This window comes from Thermobia domestica, chromosome 15 (assembly GCF_964235325.1).
Source record: "Thermobia domestica chromosome 15, izTheDome1.hap1.1, whole genome shotgun sequence".
Classification (NCBI taxonomy): Eukaryota; Metazoa; Arthropoda; class Insecta; order Zygentoma; family Lepismatidae; genus Thermobia; species Thermobia domestica.
In genome coordinates this window covers 91,160,494-91,181,765 of record NC_137468.1, presented here as the reverse complement: position 1 = coordinate 91,181,765, position 21,272 = coordinate 91,160,494, and the positions used below count along the sequence as shown (strand labels likewise).

The 21,272-nt window shown below is 36.0% G+C and overlaps 1 protein-coding gene across 2 annotated transcripts in view; it reads right to left on the bottom strand.

Annotated features, from left to right (window-relative positions):
- The window catches only part of SpdS (Spermidine Synthase), a 47,247-nt gene extending 26,883 nt beyond the window's left edge, over positions 1–20,364 (bottom strand). The window contains exons 1-3 of one of the 2 annotated variants that reach the window (XM_081739965.1): positions 20,160–20,364; positions 10,679–10,837; positions 4,919–5,039 (exon numbers count right to left, since the gene is read on the bottom strand). In XM_081739965.1, coding sequence (XP_081596091.1) covers positions 4,919–5,039; positions 10,679–10,809 — 252 coding nt within the window. In that variant the 5' untranslated portion in view covers positions 10,810–10,837; positions 20,160–20,364. The remainder of the gene's footprint in view (positions 1–4,918; positions 5,040–10,678; positions 10,838–20,159) is intronic. The other variant, XM_081739964.1, reaches the window with a different exon arrangement.
- Positions 20,365–21,272: the final 908 nt, after the last annotated feature.

The following is a 21,272-nucleotide window of genomic DNA, read 5'->3' as shown; positions in this document are numbered from 1 at the left end:
GCTACCTCTTACTTAAGATAAATCCCCAATTGTCCTCACGATACTGGGTCAACATCGAAATTGTTGAGTGCCTCTCCGGAAATTGAACCCATGACCACGGGTACCGAAGGCACGCTCTCCGTCTTCTATAGACGAAAAGCTATAGTTACCCACATTATCTAATACAGAAATAAGTTCTGATTCTCTAATAGCTGCTGATGGTGATAGTCAAGGTTCACCGAAGCATGATCCCAAACCCAAACTGAGATATTGATGTCACTGGAACGCCTGGAAAGTCATTGTGGGTAAGTGAATTGCCACTTGTCACGATGAAGGGCGATGGTGATGTGAAATGCGGGGCTGTCAGAGATACTACTCATGATAATTGGATTTATAATATTCCATGTTACCATAAACCCTCTTCAAGAACATAACTGTTAATCTTAGCTTTGAAAATGTTACATAAGAAATTTTATTGCTATCATTAGGTTGCATTAGGAATTATCGGATTTATTTTAATGCTTAACTTTTACATCTCTTCTTATTTACGAATATTTAAATCACGATTATCCCCTTAAGGTCAATTAGTGATATTTTAAATTATTTCGAACCAACTTTATATATTGTTAGTCTTGTTATATGGGAATAATTGAGACCAGAAGCAGTCTACAGGCTAAGTCCAAAAGAATCTTGGCCCACCTCGTGATAAACTACGTCTTTCAGCAAGGTGAATTGTGGCAATCCGATACCCACATGAGGAAATCTTCGGTTCAGTGTGAAAGCTTCCATAAGAACCAGCACTCTAATCAGTGAAATGTGTTTTGCTAATTTTTATTCAATGTGAAAGCATCTAACTTTATTGCTCAAAAAAAAAAAAAAAAAAAATCAAACAAGTTGCCATTACAGTTTTCGTATTTGAACACAACACTCATGAAAAGTCATGTTAAAGCGCGACTTGCCCCTGAAAAAGAATATTTATCTGTTTTTAGTTTCTCGTGTTCCCCAAAGTACATGGGGAATTAGTGCAAGTGCCTTCCGCTCGCATTACCTAGGTACAAACGGCTACGATCTTGGGACTAGCAATTGTTTCGGTTTCCAGATCTCAAATATTTATCTTTCAGCCTGATTCTATGTATGAATCCGAAATTTCAAATCTAGATAAGGGGCACCAAAATTCATAGTTTATTCTCGGTGCTCATATTGTGATTTACTAAATAATTATTAAATCTAATTGTAAGGTATACATTTGATATTTTGAGCAGACTGAGCAAGATAAATATACGTAAAAACTAGTCAATACTTGTCTTAACTGTTTATGTTTTCTTAACTGTCAATGGAATAGGTGTATTGAGGAATTTTAAACATTCGAGTTTTGTATGCCGGTTTCAAATATAAATATATGTGTATTTCATCTCGGTCCTGCAACCGGGTGGACCTAGATTCGACATTTGAACTCTCATCCGGATCAAATCAGATTATTTTTAGTAAGGCAAGCATTTGATCTTTAGTGTAGAATGGAGACAAATAGACTTGTCAATATTCGTCTTAATTTTCTGTTTTCTTCTTCCCTGTCAGGACTTCGTGAAATTACTTTCGGTGAATTTTTGATATTCAAGTTTATCACAATTTGGGTGGGATGTGGGTTTGGATAAGAATTAAGATCTGAGATCCGGATCCAGATCCGAAATCCGAGATCCGGATCCAAAGGATCCGGACCCAATCAGATCCGGATCCGGCCATCCCTACTCGATGCCTGTGTCAGTGTCTCCAGAGCAGTACACCGTGAACTCAGAGGTGGAAGAAAAAGATGATGGCGAAGAGGAGGAAGAAGATGATGATGATGACTTTCCTTCACCCGAGATTTCCACACCACACCTGATAACACAAGCTGAGTTGAACGACCTAGTTCGGGACTTGGATCTACCTAAAACGAAGGCGCAACTGCTCGGTTCAAGAGTTCAACAATGTAACCTTCTGGAAAGTGGGGTAAAAGTGTCACAGTACAGAAAGAGGGAATCGGCCATTGCAAAGTGGTATGAAATGGACGGTCATTTAGTGTATACTAACAGTGTACGAGGATTGTTTAACGAACTGAAACTAATATATGAACCTGCTCAGTGGAGACTTTTTATTGATGCATCTAAAGTTAGTTTAAAGGCCGTTTTACTTCACAACGAGAACAAGCTGCCATCAGTACCAATTGCCTACGGATTTCACATGAAGAAGACAATCTTCAGAGAATGAGCAAAAAATATGTTATGATGAACATCAGTAGAGCATATGTGCAGATCTAAAAGTTGTGGCGTTATTGACAGGACTGCAAACAAGTTGCACAAAATTTTGTTGTTTCATTTGCGAATGGAACAGTCGAGCACAAGACAAGCACTACGTTGTAAAAGAATGACCAGTTCGTGGAAAAAAACATTCCTGGACAGAAGAATATAGCGCAGCCAGCCTTAGTTGAGAAATTTAAAGACATATTACCTCCCCTGCATATCAAGCATGGCCTCATGAAATTGTTTGTTAAAGCAATCGATAAAGAAGGACTTTACTTAAGAAGGGTTTTACTTACATGAAAAAAAAGTTTCCAAGCATTACTGACGCGAAAATAAAGGAAGGTATCTTTGTTTGTCTTGAGATAAGGCAGCTATTTAAAGATCCTAATTTCAAGCATATATTAAATGGTGTGAAACGAAAAGCATAAAATGCGTTTGAAAATATATGCAAGAATTTTCTGGGAAACAAGAAATCGGAAAACTATGTAGAAATAGTGGAATAACTTATTTCCTCTTACAGGATTTTCGGAGTGCAACATGTTAAAATTTCATTTCTTGCATTCCCATTTTTTCCAGAAAATATGGGAGCTGTATCGGACGAACATGGTGAGAGATTCCATCAAGATGTAGCCGAAATGGAGAAGCGATACAGTGGTAAATGTACTCAGAATATGTTAGCTGACTACTGTCAGACTATCCTGCGTGACACACCTCCCCAGCAATACAAGAGGCAGAAGACGACAAAATAAGAACTTAGTATTACTTTCTAAGCGTTTTGGACGTGTCTATTTGTGAAACCAAAGATACTGAACCATTGCATTCCAATTGATCCATATGATGCTATTGAGACATGTCATATGCTGTAGAATATTTTATTTTTGTGTATAAATTTCATATTAAAATGTATCGTATTTCCTTCTAGAAATGTAGACTTATTAAAATTTAACTTTCAAAAGGAAATGGAGTTCTAAATTTCCTTGATTTTTCCTAGTTCTGATACAGATACATCTATTGAACGTATTTAAATACTATGGAAAATTGGCAAAAATTAAACGATTCTCTTTCGAAATTGGTGGGTGATGGAGCAAAACTATTTTCGGATTCTGAATGAGGAGCTCGAAATCTCAAATTTGCCAATCAGCCAAAAAATTTGCAGGGAGGAACAAAAAATTCAAATTTGCAGAATAGTGTAATTTATCTATAACTGACGCAATGCCTATGTCTTTACTCATTTCTGACATTGCGTTTTCTATATGTTGTACTAAGTTTCCTGCTAGAATCATATTACTAAATATTTTAATAATAATATATGCCACTCCTACACGCAAAACTAACATCAAAGAAATTTAAAAAGGAAAATCATAAGTTGCATACCGTGCCATGTATACGACACGATGTTTGCTATACCGTACAGGGCAGCTGAAAATGACTGATAAATCACATGAATGAATACACGCTGAAGTTATTCGAAATTAAGTTCATGAAGAAACCAGTTGAGAATGCTCTAAGAGCATTACCAAAACGAACCCAAAAGGAACTGTTTGTTGTCTACGGCTAATTGCTTTTATACATATATAAACCAAAGATGGTAGGCTATTTGTCTCTAATAACTAGAGTAAGAATAATTTCCTATGGGAAGCTGGAATGCCTAAAAAACAAGCTGCTCGAGCCATGAGCCCGGATATTGAAACAGTAAGATATTAAATTGAACGATTCGAAGCAAAAGGGAAGGGGGACAGGAATTACAAACTAAAGCGAAACTGAGTAGACCGCAAGTGACAAGGGAAGACGAAAATGTTTCGATTATTGAAGCTTGTGCAGCAAACCTGTTCGCTGCCGCAACAAACCTAAAAACAACTTTAGGTTTGGAATGCACTGCAGAAACATATTATTTGTCCTGCTTTGTAGGTCAAACTAACAGATGCGCCTATGCATATTCGCTCAGAGTTCGCAGGGACGCACATCAACAAGCCACAAAACTTCTGGAACTATGTAATCGGGAGTGATGAGAAAACATTTTGTTTATACGGAAGAGGAAACCTGTTAAAACGTTCTACGATATGTTGTTTTTACGAAGATACATGCTCAAGATGGAGGGCTGAAAATTGAAAAATTCGCAAAATATCATCTCTCTATGACTTGCAGTTCCCGAGATAAGGCTCCTTGTCTCCCGAAATTGGAACTTTTTTTGGCCATATCTCGGGAAGGTACGAGTGACGCGAAACATTCCATCACTTTCTCAGATAGTTTTTGATGCTCTATCAAATGGAAAGCTCAAAATTGAAAAATTCGCAAACAAACGCGCGCACGCACGCACGCACACACACACACACACAAAAAGAGAGAGAGAGAGAGAGAGAGAGAAACAGAAGACAAAGAGAATTCAGTAACGAATGTTTTAAGTTTGTTGAATATTTGAAACAGAAAGATTCGATCAACAAATTGTTACATAATGCGAACTGTATAACCAAGATGTTTAAGATGGTGAGACATGTTACTCGCGTGAGAGAAACACACATAAGTTTACGTAGGTTGAACAGTGAGGGAACAGTATAAAGCTAAATCTTTGACAGATGAATAATGAAAGGGGTAATTGGATTAGGTTGTCATACAATAAGATCTATTGCTAGTTAGTTTATGATTATCCTTACATAACTACTTACCTTTTTAGGGCATGGATGACTGCAAAGAGGCAAGAAAGATATCATCTCCTGATACGAAAACTCATCCGCTTCCGTACATTGGATGATTCCGTCTAGCACTAGGACTCGGCCATGAGACTTTCTGAAACATTTTACATAACAGATAAGAAGACATATATCAATTTTATAGCTTATAAAAGAAAAATTTAAAACGTTAATTTTATACATAAATCATACAAATGCGATGCACTTGTCATAATTCACATGTGCTATTTTTCTACAAAGTACACTGTATTACAGACTTTCCTTAATGACACAACGGTTCTTTTTCGATCTAGAGTTAATGTTCACCGATAAACGTTCCCTCGAAAACCTGTCGTCTCCTTTATTTATTTTTCTTCTTTCTTCAATAACACACATCAATCCACTATAGATAACACACCACATCACTGGAGGTGGCCCTGGAAATTATGAAAATGTGTAAATGTGTACTTTGACAATTTATTCCATCTGGAAATAAACCATCCAGATGAGCTTTCGAGATGCAAAACCCCAGTTTAGTTTTCATAAATTTGGTCACTAGCAAACACGCATTAGTATAATAGTACCTCCTTTTATGCTTAATAATAATTAAAAAAAAAAAAACGGTAAGGAGATCACAAATTACACGTCTAGCGGTTTCATAACGTTAGTCCAGAATGCTACACCTTGTTTTTCACTGAAATGGCAAAAGGAAAGTAGGATTTGGTTTAGAAAATTTAAAAATGGAAAAGCGAAATGAATCAAATGCATCGGAGTAACACTTGGCTACAATATGAATTCAGAATGAACATTAGTGTATTGTGCTTTTGTCATAAAAATGAAAATCCATTTCGTGCGCTATGCAACTTCAATTTTTCGCTTTCGACAGCTGCGGATTCTGCATTAAAAGGCTCTACACTGAGACTGACACATTAAAATTTTAGCAAATCTGTAGAATGACGAAGTCAGTACTTTTTTAATAAAAAAATGTTTAGTTAGTATTTTACTCTTTTTCCAATTGGATTTTCAGTGTCAGTTATTTATGATACAGATTCTGTTCCATAAAATAAATAACTTTCTTCACTGTCAAAAATTCTATAGAGAACTTACCTTGATGCAGCAGCAAAAACTCCACGATTTGTGGAAGACACAGCTTTAGGTGGGGAGAGTGTCGCTGAACAACGATGTACATCTCGTTTTCAGTGTACACCATAGTGTGATCGGGAGAACATTATGCCTTTATTGTCGCTATTTAAAACAGCGAGTCACCGGTAGCAGCAGGGCGTACATTTCGCGTCTGCTTTGCGCTTTGCATCAAGAAAACCACAACTGAGCGACTTTATTCAAATCAAAATGATCTAAACCAGCATTCTACGTAATTTCCAGAAATAATAATAATAATAACAATCGCCATATTTTTTTGGGTTTTGAATGTGTTAGCTTTTCAAATATGGGAACTCTTTCTGCCACACACTATTAGAACACCAATAAGCCATCATTTAGGCTTTTAAGAGACCTTTCAAATACATCTAGGAGAACTCCAGTCCAAGAATCGAAGCCAATTACGCCTAATCACGAGGAGAACCAGAAAATGAAGTAAGGTAGGTGCTCAATGTTGTGCCTTTTATCACATTCGCCTGGCGAATGACGAAATTTCTGCTATTCAGATTATACCGGAAGTAGACAAACCGATCAATGAGTATTTCCAGTACAATATAGTTAGTTGACTCAACTATTCGGCCCAGTTCGAAAAAAGAAAAAAAAAAAAAACTCCGTAGTACAATAAGAAATAATTGTTTTGGACGATCTACTAGATTTGTAACGCCTTCATAGAGATGCCAATTTGCCAAGGAAAAGCAGTCAATCATATATCAATAACTCTTTCAAAAACTAGAAACTGTAAGTTCTGAATTTTTTAGCCCTACCTTCTTACATTTGTGTTATCATTTATCAATGAACAGTAAAACAAGTTTAAGTTATTTATTCCAGAATTTAGCCTACGTTTTATGTTAACATTTTGTTTATTTTAACATTGAATGTATGTGCAGTGTACATAATTTTATGTTTCCTGCAACTAAGTTAAAAATAAAATTTATCTTAAAATGTGTAAAATATTTTTTTTTTTTTATTATTGGAGTTCCTTTCTCTCTAGTAAATATTTAAAACGTACGGTGCAGCATATAACGAACATTTATGAAGTACTTTTCTGTAAGAGGTCAGAAAATTTAAGAGCGGGCTTGGCATAAGAAGTGTGTCTGTAATGGTATGGGTGAGCCAAGAAGTAATTATAGAACTCTGATCTATCTGGCTTCTTTGTTATTCGGCCTAACCTTCCACCAGACCAGATGTCGAAAGTCTACTATATTTCTTCCCCATAATGTTTTCCTCTCGAAAGGTAAAGATTTTTCTGTAAGACTGAATGCTAAATATGGTCTTCAGGTAACAAACCTTAAGTATATTGCTCCACTAATGTTTCAATTGGAAGAAAGGAATCTTCCATCCATGGAAAACAAATTACTTAACACAAAACAGTAAAAAGATTATCAGACAACGTTAAAAATAAACTTCAAACACTTTTGTGAAATACTGCATCGCACAGGGAGGAGTAGTAGGAAAAATACAAAAATTAAAGAGCGAAGAAGCTTAACTTGTTAAGAAATTGAGAACGAACTTGTTGCTTAGGTTATAAAAAGCATGTATTTTCCTTGATGAGTTACTCACTGAAAGAAAAAGCGAAGTTACGATGCTTCGTAATCTTTCGGTGAGAAACTGATTATTAACGTGTATTTATAACATACCTCTGTGTACAAAACTTAGCAAATGATTGGTTTACATAAGGGAATTTAAGAAATTTTATCTTGACAATGAACTTCCTTCATTACATAACGATACGTGTATTTTTCTACTTGTATTTCAACATCTTTGGGCAGAATGTACTTCAAATTGATGCACAAGCTATCTAAGAAAAGGAAGAAGAAATATATAGAAAAAAAGGATATATAAATGTAATTGTTTTGCATCATCGATTGGCTCTCAAAATTTTGTACAATCATAATAAAATGACTGAAGTTGCACTGGGCCGAAATTAACATATGCTGTAGTTTGAAAGGTATTAAGATGCAAATAGATGCTATTATTCTAGATTCAGGATGAAACGGATTAATAGATTTTAACTCATTATAAGCGGATATTACAAAATCCGTGATACTCTTATCCAATTTAGGGTGGTAATGCCTGTTACGAATTAATGCATCTCTATTGGCTAGCATAAAGTCATTTTCAAAGTTAGCTAATAACGCATTCTTGAAATCAGAGTAACTACGTAGATTAACTTTGATAGCCTTAAACCAAGTTGAACAGGAAGGCAATAGAACTTTTAAGAATTTAGATTCATCCAACCCCATTAGATCACACTCATCTTCGAATTTTTCTATAAATGTGCTAGCCCGTATATCATCAGACCTGCCACTAAACTTTGTGAGAGATTTAATTTCACTAACCCGCAAGAATTTACCTTTGTTTCTATCTTTCACCTGTCGAGAGTTCATGAGATAATTTCTGCGACGATGCAAGGAACGATTGGTCCTTCGACGCTGGCCCACACTAACTTCATTATCACTACTTGTCGAATGTTCAGCGGAATCATCACTTTCTTTCTCGTTCCTTCGATGATGATACTGGGATGTCTGCATAATATCAGTGGGAATTCCATTGCTGTTTGTATGAACATTAAACTGATTCTCATTAGCCACCATAAGATTTTCTTTGATGGAATTCACTTCTTGCAATTCTCTAATCTGGTTATTGTGTTCATTCATTTGGGCAGAGTGATCATTAACTATAGTTTCTACCACTTCGATGGAATTTTGCATTTCAGTGAATCTACGTATGATTCGTTCCATTTTAAGGTCACTTTGTTCAATTTGTAGGTTTGTCTGGTCGATTTTACTATTGAGTTGTGTCATTTGTTCACCCATTTGATCACCAAAATCTTGCTTTAATTGTCCATAGAGTTGATCCATTCGTTCCGTTTGTTGGTCCATTTTATTGTCAAGTTGATTCATTTGTTCACCAAGACGTCTAATAAGGGCAGCTAGGTTATACCTATTACCACTTGCTTCAGATATATTTTCACCACTAAGAAAACTCATTTTGATATTTCTAAAAAAATTTGTGCTACTCTTTAACAAAGTATACTCCGTTTTGATATATATATATTTTTTTAAACAAAATTACTATGTAGTCTTACAATCTGCACACCTGAAGTTTACTGTTTAGGAGATTGTCTACTAAGCTTCATACGAATCTCCGAAGGTTCCTGGCGGCAAACCACCAAAAATTTATAACGATGAAACTTAAAGTCCCACAGTTCATATAAATTTATATAGCAATTACTAGGCTACTAATTAATCAAAAACCATTTCGCACACTGTATCAATATATTACCTTTTATTACATCGTGTAACAAATTAAACATTTATACACCTTAAAAGTTGTGAATGTAGTTTACACAAGATGGTTTCGGAATTATATTATGTTTATATTTCGTTGCTGTGACAACGAATCTCTCCTTTTAACATAAAACATCAACGTATATCAACCGCAAAACAATTACACTTATATATCCTTTTTTCTATATATTTCTTCTTCCTTTTCTTAGATAGCTTGCGCATCAATTTGTAGTACATTCTGCCCAAAGATGTTGAAATACAAGTAGAAAAATACACGTATCGTTATAAATACGTATATATAAAATGTCCAAATCCACAGATTCACCTAGAAACACGAAGTTTGTATGGGAGCAGATGGTTCACTGAGACGACCAAAAAAAAAAATCCCTTATTATGAACGGTCGTGCTTAGTCACAATAGATTCACTCTTCGCGCATATTTGTTTCTCGCGTAGAATATTCATATCCTTAGCCTCTAGCTGTCAATCAAACGGAAAGGAACCCACAGCACTACCAATATGAGTACAACAGAACAATGCCTAACCAATTTCGCATTTCTTTCCTGAAAACGACATGAACAAAACATATATTCCAATCCATCTAATATCAAAATTATACGTATATACATACATACAAAAATACACATTACTCCAATAATGAACTATGTGCATTTTAACAGCACTTATCTGGACTGTCATTATATTTCAGGTAAAAAAAAAAAAAAAAAATAATAATAATAATAATAATATTGCTAATATACGCTTAATGATAAAAGCAAAAACTACGACCGAATGCAAAATTAACGAGTCTTTTTAATACACAAATTAATCACGGTACTCAATCTGGGCAAAAGGAAACTAACCCGAAATGGTGGAATATTTTACTACATCCATCCATTTATTGCAGCCATCTGGAAAGAAAGAAGAATAACAACAATGGGCTGTGACCAATGATGGTTCATTTGCCATCGTGTTCTTTGATGTCAAGTTGTGTAGTCGCTTCAAATTAACTTTTTCATGAGTGTTTTTTTTTTTTTTTTTTTTGCCGTTTTTAATTTTTTTTCAGATTTTAATTACGCTAAAGATGAGGACCGTAATCCTCGAAAACATTCCTTAATTTACATATTCATTGCGCTGGGTATGAAGCAATATTTTTTAAATTTACTATAAAAGAAAATTTCAGAATTTTTTGTTACTTCCCGTCACAATTATCATTAAGTTGTATCTGCTTATACTTCAAACCTACGAATAAATTTTACCTTTATTTTATTTTTATTTTAGAAGAAAAATATAGAAGATGGCACTACTTACGTTTGTAATACCAGAATGTCCTGAAATTTTGACTTTTCATGATGCAGAACGCTTTCCACTTCCAAAGATAAGCATAATCCTGGCCACAATTCACTTAATTCGCTGAACCAACCTTCTTTCAGTGCATTCATTCTGACAGGTATGCTGAAAAGTAACCAACTGAAACAATGAAAGGAAATATTCTCAAAAATCCATTACTTACAGCTTAAATTCCATAGTAAAGTACACCTTATCAACTGAAATCATACTGTACCAGAAAAATTAAACACATTTCGTCAATACAATAACGACATAAGATATAGATTAATAATAATGTATTTGCAATCCTATTTTCTGTTTCCATTCATAAAATATTTAAGCTTACATTGCACTAAGCTTAATTATAGACCATAAATTTAGGACAGAAACACGTGTTTTGATACTCCGTTCATCGCTTGCTTGATATGCATCTACCAAAATAATAGAAAACCCTCAAAAACATTTACATTACTTGAATTAATATGACGTTAGACTATGTTTGGCCTGTAGTATAGCTTGTATTTATCATGAAATTATGGCATGTATCTCATGAGTAGTTTCTTCAGTAATAGTGGACAATTCTGCAATGCAGTTCTCAGTTGAGTCAGCGATGTTGGAGAAACAATTATGCCCCGGACTCTCTGCTCTAAAACTAATCACAGAATTTCAAAGTCAGGAGATTGTGCGAGCCAAGAGAGATGTTGAAGTTCATTCTGATGTCCTTCGTTTAGTTGCTGTCCAACAGGTAAGGCATCTAATAACATGAGGAACACAAAGTGATTCCATTAGCCTCGCTTACGTGCATACTCACCGTCGCTGATGTGTCTGCTGCCTACATACGCACCCTACGCGGTTCAGTGGGTTGCAATCTGCATTTTGTGGATTTCCGCCATCCTTCGTGATGACGCATCTTAGCGTATCACACAGTGCTTATCTTCCTACCCTCTTTCCAAATCCGTTTGCCCATCAATTAACCTTTTTCTGTGAGTTCGTTTATTTCTGTGTTTCATATTTCGATATCGTATTCGAATTCTTATAAATAATGCAATAATGGCAATATTTACACATGGGAACATAGCACTTAGATTCTTCTTCATGTTGTACATGATACCTATTCTTTTGTTCAAATTGTTTGAAGGACGATGAGAGCAAATGTGGTTTCCGCGTTCCTAAATATTTCACAGAAGACCTCATCTATTTTTCACATAGTCCTCAATGTGATACTAAATCAATCCAACTCCTATTACTTCCATTAATAAGGAGTAATTGATCAGTTCAATTTCCTACATTTGAATCACTTTAACATTTGTAAGCTAATTATCCTGCTAAATAACAAAAGGCTTCGCATGAGCAATGGATCATTTTTTTTTCTTATACGTATAGTGTTATCTACGAGACTACGATTTATGGATGTCTCGTCTCGTACCTCGCCGTTAAATTCTATCTAGTCTTGCGGGCAACATTAGATATGTATTAAGTTTCGAAAATTATATTTCATCCGAGTCATGTTCATCTTACTTAGGACATTCTCTTACGAAACCAGAGAGCATTCTACTTGTAACTATTATTGTCATATTCAATGACAGGGTTCTCCTCATTCAGTCCCTCGATACATTCACTGTTCATTGTGACCTCGCTATACCTCTCTGGCGTTTTCAGTGGTAAATTAGTAACTTTTCCACCAAGCAAATATAGACGTACCCTATTTTTAAACTCTATGGGTAATTGATTATCATAAAATCTTCCCAGTCCCCGAAGGCGGGAACAAAAAAAAAATCTTTTAAAACAAATTGGTTCAGCTTATCTGTCATAAGGAAATATATATTTTGCTTCTCACCCATCCCGTCATAGAGACTAAGAACAGTTGCCGATTGTATGATGACTTATTGGAATAGGAGTAGATTTATGTGCCATACAAAAGGGAATTTCTCCGCCATTCGAGATGTCTCGTATATCTAAAGCATTTTCAGTTTATGAACGCAATTTTCTGTCTCATGGAAGTAGATCACATTAAACCAATTATTTATTAATCTGAAAAATTCATCAGCTTCTTCTTCGGTACGTAGAAAATATTCTAAGGCTGGCATTTCTTTTTCTGAAAACCAACAAATTTACATATAAAACTGATTTTCGCGGAATATATCTGATATGGAGAAGCAAGTGCTCTTTGCCGTAATTTTTATGTAAAATCATGTAAATTGAGGTATTGCTTTTTGTATAAAAGTATCTGAAAATCGAACGAATTCTTTATTAAAGAATCGGTTCCTTAATAATTTCAGATCTGGTTCGGCAAAAGTCCTAGTATTGCTTGATTGGTCAGTTTGATTCGCAAAACAATAGTTTAAAGAATTTACAATCATTCCTTTCTAAACTTTCCCTTAACTCGATCTAAGTCAAACACCCGACTAAGTCACAATGCTAATCTCAGTAACTCCTAGAAGTGCTCAAATTACATTGTATTTTAAAATTGCTTTGTACTTCCTTTCTTTTTTTCTAATCATCATTGCAAAAAAAAAAAAAAAAAAAAAAGTCCACGAGCTACATAATAATTAAGGATTAAAATCTGAAAGAACATCCAATCATGACACGACAAAGAAGTGCCCACGCTTGGATAAATTTCTAATTGCGCTTGTTCGGCCCAGTTACCCTCAACTTTCAACTATAAATAGTTGTGGTAGTACTGCTTCCTCCGCTAGAGGACTCTGGGGTTAACTTTGTTCAACCTCGAAATGTTTGGTTTTATGTGGTCAAGCTTTTGTTGTTTCGGTCCCGCCAAGCAGTGTTAGTGCTGCCGAGTGGACATCGTAGTATTTCCGTCTCGTCTTTTTCATGAATCATGTTGTGTAAAGCATAGCAATCTTCTCTTTTTCATGATAATATCATTGAAACTGTTTTAATTGAATCTAACAGGTAAGATAGTCAATAGAATCGCACAGAAAATAACTTCGTGATGGAATTAAATGTTTATACTTCTGAGCGATTATGTGTAACTTCCATGCCGAAGAATGTTCACGGAACAAACGATATATACGCATAACATTGTAGTTACAAATGCAATGAATAGATACAGCCTTGACTCGTACTCATTTAACAGATAATGACCGTAACAATGACTTGGATAAGTTTGCACAATACGACCACTTTTAATAGCCTTGAACACCAATGTTTAGACGAATGCCTCAATATAACACCAAAGTGTAGATGAAGTGATGGTCATCTAACTATCACGGCAATTGGTAAAAATGGATGTCAAACAGTTTATAAAAAGCAAGCCTATCTTCTATGGTTTCAAGGTGTGAGTAAGAACAATGCGTGTGGGTATTTGCCATGGATGGAACCATATCAGAGCCGAAGTACGCAACTCACTGAAAAGTGCAAGGATTCTGGACTGGTGCTTCTGCTGTTCGGAGTATAGCAGTATATTGGTTGCTATTCTGGAACTGCCATATAAGTATCTACTTTGATTTTCTCTACATCTCTACATTTTAAAAGAGCTGAAGAAGAGTAAAATAAAGAGACTTTAACAATTCGAGAGAACATGTAACTGTGAAATGTCCACTTTCATGTCTAAAATGCTACTATGAAAAAGATGCACAGAGAAACCTCCGAGATTGGAAACAGGGAAAAACATTATTTCTAAGTGGAACTATAATAATGCAATTACTATTGCGTCAAATTCTTGTTACATTCAGCCATCTGAAAAAGAAGAATTATTATTTCCCATCCTGATATCGTCCGTCAATGCAAGCAAATATGTAAGAGATTGGCAGGTATAATCATAGTTTTTTTTTTTTTGGGGGGGGGGGTCAAGAGGGAAGAAATGTTATTATCATTTGACTTCGAGTTGTATTGGTAGAACGGAACAAAACGTGTAAAGAAAAACATCATCATTTGACATTGAAAAGAACAGTTACCATAACCATAGTTTCAAAATACGGAACGAGGAAACAAGCAACAGGAACATCATCAGAAAGTGCGAACACAAATGTCAGGCATGATTGCACTGACCAATATGTTGACTCAGAAAAATCGAACGATATGTTGTGTCTACCATTCAAATTGTCCTACAAAATGTCGGAAATGTAACACAATTGAACAGGGTTTGAAAAAACCCGGGCTTTTTTGAAAAAGCCCAACCCACCTGGGCCCATATGGGTATTTTCGGGTTTAATTGGGTTTTTTCGGGTTTAATCGGGTTTTTTCGAAATATCTCAATGTCTTTGGGGTAAAAGTGTTAAAATGTGATTTATATTTTAAGATTGTCATTGTCACAACTTGCAACAATTTTCTACTTACTGCTGTTTTGAAACAAATGGCCGCCATTTTGATATTTTACGTTGGTATGCCGCCAAAATCCATACAGGAATTTTAGTGTGTCTCGTGCTTGTATTCTGAAAATTTTAACTTAAAAGGCCAAAAGTTGTACCCTGTAGTGTGTGTGGTAGAGGCAGACAAACGAGTTGAGTTGATTTTGTGTTTAACGTCCCTTTCAGCAGCGAGGCTATTTGAGACGGGACCTACTGATTAACGTAGAATCAGAACCACATGAGCTCCCTCCGGGAAGCAAACCCGGGTCCCACGCCGAAGACGCGTACACTAACCGCATAGCCATGAAGGAGCTCAGCAGACAAAAGAACAAATGTAGATCAAGTCATCCAGAAACCTGACTGACGATCGCCAAATATGAATACCAAAAGGGGTCTATTAATTTAAAGCAAAGATACAATTCATGTTGTATGAAATAAATAAATGTTTTAAAATGTCTTATATGAAATTAAGATATTTCAGCGTAAATAAACCTGCCATATTTTCTCCATGAGAATACGGGACACCTCAGATCCCCCCCCCCCCTTTCCTGAACTTTCCAACACAATGCAATGAACTGCAGTCTTGTTATGAACAAAAGTATAGGCCACGGTGGCTCGGTGGTAGAGCGTTCACCTCTAGTGCATGGGGTTCCTAGTTCGATCTTAGCTCCCGCCAAGTGAGCTTTGTGGTGGACAAACACCTTGTGCGTGGGTTTTCTCGAGATTCTCACGTTTCCTCCCACTTTCTTCATTCTGTCATTTCCTTCATTTCTCATCATCACCGTCACCTTGAGCATAGCAGGCATAACCGTGAGACTAAAACTAAAAAATTTAATTTTTTTTTTTTTTTTTTCAATAATATAATAGGCGAAAGTTTACTAAGCAGCAGCTGCTTTTCTCTATTCGTTCCCTGCAATTAATTGTATAGACTGAAGATGCTTAAAAACTTAAGATGTGCTATAAAAATGCTTTACAGGAAAACAATATGCAAATTATTTAAGTCAGTGGTACAATCTACTTTCAATATTTTTCGCGCGTTTAGCAATATTTATTTACATGGCTGTATCTGCCAAAATTACGTTCGTCAGTTTAATCTGATGAAAAGCTTATTTTTCTCCTTGTGTCGTGTGTAATTGTGAGGACCAGGTTTACATTTTTCTAATACCTGGACCAAAGCACAATTCTGTGCCCCTAGCCTCTGAAAAAGATTATAATTCTTGTTAACTTATCTAATGTGTTGCCGAAGAAAAGTTAGTCATCTCCCCTGTGTTTGTAAATGTAGAAGCACTCAAAGCTTTTTAATGTTCCGGAGTATCCGAGTTTCCATCAAGTGCAATGGAAAAAGTAGCATTGCAAATTTCGCTCGCTATCAAGTCGAAAAGGCTGGTGTTATAATTTCCTCGAAACTGTTACATACAACAGCGTACTGTTCATTCACTAATTACAGGATTCCCAGCCAATGTCAGAATTTTTTGTTTTTCACTTTTCGAATAAGCTGATATTGATAGCAGAAATGGAACGGAGTTAAAATACATTTCCCTGTCCCGACTAAATTTACGGGGACGCGGGACACTCGGGCCCAAAAACGGGACACTCCCGTTTTTTACGGGGCATATGGCAGGCTTAAGCGTAAAATAAATAGTTTTATTGTTGAAGTATTCATTTCCGATCCTTCTGCGTTTAATTCGGGAATTTCCCGAGCACTTCTTTCACGGCGTGTACATCAAAACTTCCACTAGTACGGAAATTTGAACTCAGCACTTGAAATAGTAAGCGTTACATAGTCTTTGGAACCCCGAGCATTAAGTTTCTTAAATTTGACAAGAATTTTTACGCTATTGCTGGTGTTGATTCTACAGACTGCTTATTTGAAGAGTAGCAACAAATGACTGAATTAAACTGTTATTGTTGGAAAACCAAATTTTAGTTGAAGAACCTTGTGTTTTACATCAAAGGTAAGAAATAATACTAATAGTTTTACTAATGTATTACATATGTACTATTAGTACCGGCACCTATGACCTTAAACCCGTCAAACATATGAGTGATAATGTCCCTCGGTGTCGCCAAGTCAACGAGCATACTATTCACGGAAAATATTTCTAAAGTACAAACTTGCTTATTTCACTTCAAATAGGCTATAAGCATAAATTTGTTCTATAACTATCTCAAGCTAAGGTAAGTCTTTTTTTTTTTTTTTTTTTAATTCATTTAGTGCATTCAGAACTTTATAAAGGTCTTATGTTGAACGTTGTTGATTACCTTAACGTGAAAGCCTGTAATTCGCCCAAAGAAAGTCTAAAATCTGATAAAATCACTTACAATGTGATCACTTTAGTTGTATCAAAAATATACTAACAAATAGGTCAAAAACCCAGATGGGTTTTATAGTGGGTTTTTTCAGGTGGGTCCAACCCTGCAATTGAACATCGGACTCAATGTTCAATGTGTTAGGTTATAAACTCCATCTTACAGCATTTAATCTCGCAACCAGTCATTCACAGGAATCAGCAGCAGCTCTCCGCAAGATAACTGACACTACAATGGAGTGTATAGGATCGTTAAATGTGCTTGAACAAGTGATGCAGCACTCGGATGCCATCCTAGTTTCTCATATCCGATAAACTAGATAGTGAACTGCGAAAACAGCGGGAGCTTTCGTTCAATAACATTGAGCAGCCATCTTTGGCAAGCTGACAGTATTTCACGATAAGAGACCCTGCACTCTGCTTGTCTCTACCAATGGCAAGTTACGTCAGTCAATGAGCACTGAGTCAGTAAAAATCCACGAACGAAGACTAACGTCCTCTCATGTAACAACAAGTCAACGGCTGCAATATTCGTGTAAGCTGTGCAACTGCAATCACCCCTATACGTGTTCCAAATTCGTGAACCAATCAGTGGTGGTTCCTGTTGCTTTTAGGAAGAGACAAGTACTTTTGTTTCAATTGCATGGTCAATTCTTGGTGGAAGGACATTCGCTCATCCAGTAATTCTCGCAAATGAGACAAGAAAGATCACACAATTTTCCACTTCGAGCTAAGTGACTAAACTTCGAAACCAACATAATCGGAACAGGAATCAACCATTCTTTCAAATTTTACTTGAGATGCGAATGTGCCGAATGTTTTATTATGCACTGCCATTGTGAAAGTGGAGAGGAAAAATAGTGTGGTTTATCCATTCGAGCCTTGCTAGTATCAGCGTGAAGTAAATTTGACCGAGGGAAACAACTCCTCTTATAAGAAATACTTCATAAGGTATTAGCACTGATGAAAGAACCGCATAACTCATGAATTCATGCATGGTCCCCTGAACTACGATTGTACAGCTTGTTGCCGCTCAGATTTAGATGTTGGAGGACACAACGCCAAAAGCGTTGTTCCTCACTTTCTATATTTACCTACCGGTACTTTTTTTTTTTTTTTTTTTTTTTAACACCTTATATAGTGTCCCAGTCATTCCTTACGCGTGGAACACTTCCATTGTTGCGCACGATGAGTTAACACAATGGCTAAACATACTGTGACTCAGTTTCTTAAGTGTAAAACTTTTGAGGTATGTGTAGGGTTGGGAATAATGAGTTAGCACACTGCCCTTACAAATTTTAACTTACTCCCTTACGTGTGAGACTTTTGGAACACCTGTATGGTTGCGCATCAAGAGTTAATACACTTCACTTCGTAATGGTTTCCATATGGACGATGCTCTGCTTAAAACCTTCGGAGTATGTTTAGTACAAGGGGTCCAGAAGCACGTAAAAACACAAAATTTACAGGAGAAATAAATAATGCAAGTACTTAGACGTAACATAACGTAACCAAATCTAACCTAACATAAACTAACCTAAGCTAACCATAACTAACCTAAATTTACCTAATATTAGTAGAAATAAGCGAAATTCTATAATTTTTTTGGAAAATTATGCGAGACCCGTATACTAATTTAACATAAACTAACCTAACCTAACCGAATGTAAACAGAAATTATCAAAATTGTAACATTTTTTAGAGAAAAGAGCTGGACCCCTTCTGCTAAACATACGCCAAACCTTCTATTTTGGACCATGTATTTCTACATTAATGCGCATCTCAGACCTAAGATATCCACCTATTTAATTATATACACAATGTTCTATTCAAATAAGGTATTTCTTCTTTAAATTTTACAAATATGTCGTTTGTGATTGTAAATCAGCACCTTTTTTAAAAAAATAAATAACACGTCGTACGTTATTGAATGGTATACGACCACCACACTAAGAATGAATCATACAAGTTGCATGCACGGCCAACAAGAGATGGTTTCTGACGTTTCTTACCACATGCGGTGGGACATTGCAGCCCCTACTTTGATACCAGGGTTACCAACCACGATCATTCTGTCTTATACCATTAATTAAATTGCCACTACAGTTGCACCGAAAAAAAACCTTGACACGCAAGTAGTGGCAATCGGTGGCGTAGGGAAGCGGGGGCCCGGAGGGGCCTTCCCCTTCCCAAAGAGGTCCGACAATGTACTTTGGGACTTTGATGTGGCAAGGTTCTAGATTACTGGTCCCCCTTCCCATTGAGCAGTAATAAAGACAGAAAACAACGTGCCCTGCGGGGCATCCAACCCGCCTTCACTCGCTCACGCTCGCTCCGCAATACTGTGTAAATTAAATGTATAAACTTTAGTACAGAAAGAAACCAATCCAGCTACTAACCTACATGGTGGACCAGTAATCTAGAACCTTCCCCTTTGATGTTAGTGATTTTTTATATATTTTTATGTTTATATATTTTTTTGTTTTTAATTTTTCTATATGTATCTATAATAGCACTTGGGCCCCCCCAAACACACATCCTGGTTACGCTACTGGTAGCAATGTCACTGCAAGCTGTCAGAGACGTTCTCTTACTGGGCGCACTATACCTGTAACATAATTTTACTTAATTTTGACTGTTGAATAAAACTGTGCAACTTGCTAAAACGATATCATTTATTGCAATAGCAAATATATTCATTTTTCCCCCTATATTCTCATGCAGATGCATCCTGTGAGCAGCTGTAAGTTAATATCAATTGTTAAAAACTTATTACAATACAAATTTCGTCCTCAAATAATCCTTCAAATATGCATTAATATTGCGAGGAATATTTATGAAACTTACCTGGGTATTTCCTTTTAAGTGTCTTTCTCAAGGGAGAAACTACTTCTGCCGCAACGTAATCTTTTCGAAACGATGAATTATTATCTCAAGTGGTGCTTGTTTTTCCTTGCAAATGACCCTTGTACCGTAAGTAGCGGTGCATTCATTGTTTATACGAATACTTTTCTTCTTCATCCTCATCATCTTCTTCTTCTTCTTCATCTGCATTTGCACTTTTAAAGAAAGCACTCCCGGCAGCATTTTTGCCGATCCCAAACGTTTCAGCATTCTTTCCAATTTGATGTCGAGAACATAATCCAAACAACCCCTGCGGGGCTTCTAACCCGTTGCTACTACTACTACTACTACTACAATAGCTGTGGATCTATATAGTACAAGGGCAAACGTACTACTACTACTACATTTGCTGTGGATCTATAGCCTATAGTACAAGGGCAAACTTATTTTAATGAAAGAAGTTTAATGAAAATTTTAAAACAATGATCGTTAAATCACTTTTTGAATATTATTTTTAATCTTATTTTAACGAAAGAAGTGTTATAAACATTTTTAAAAGTAGTAAAAAAAACTGTCCGTAGGCAGGATTCGAACCCTCGCCAAAAACATTTTCGTTACTAGTATGTTACGCTAGACCACTCGGCTACCAGAGCCGACAACAATTATCGTTTACTTTGTGCTGTATGTAGATCATGTCTTGTGATATCGCATCTGTATCGACCAATCAGATCAGAGGATATGCTGAAACGTTTGGGATCCGCAAATATGCCTCCCGCATATTATAGACGGTGTATTCAAGAGAAACCTTTTGAAATAAGATGAATCTTTAGAGATACTAAAAGACGTAGATCTTTGCAAATAAAGATAATAGGCAGTAAGAACAGGTGGGGATAAGGTGAAAATTAACGAATCTATATTAAATGGACCAGAAACATGAAATTTATGAAGAATAAAGAGAAATGGCTGATGATATTGTTGGTAGAGAGGACAAGAGAAAATGAGATGATTGATGGAGCCTGTATCGAGACCATAGTAACAAAGTGGAGTAGTGCATTTTCGGACAAGATATAAGCGTTGGGGAGTATACAGAATGTGAAGTCTCTCAGGCCGAGTCTC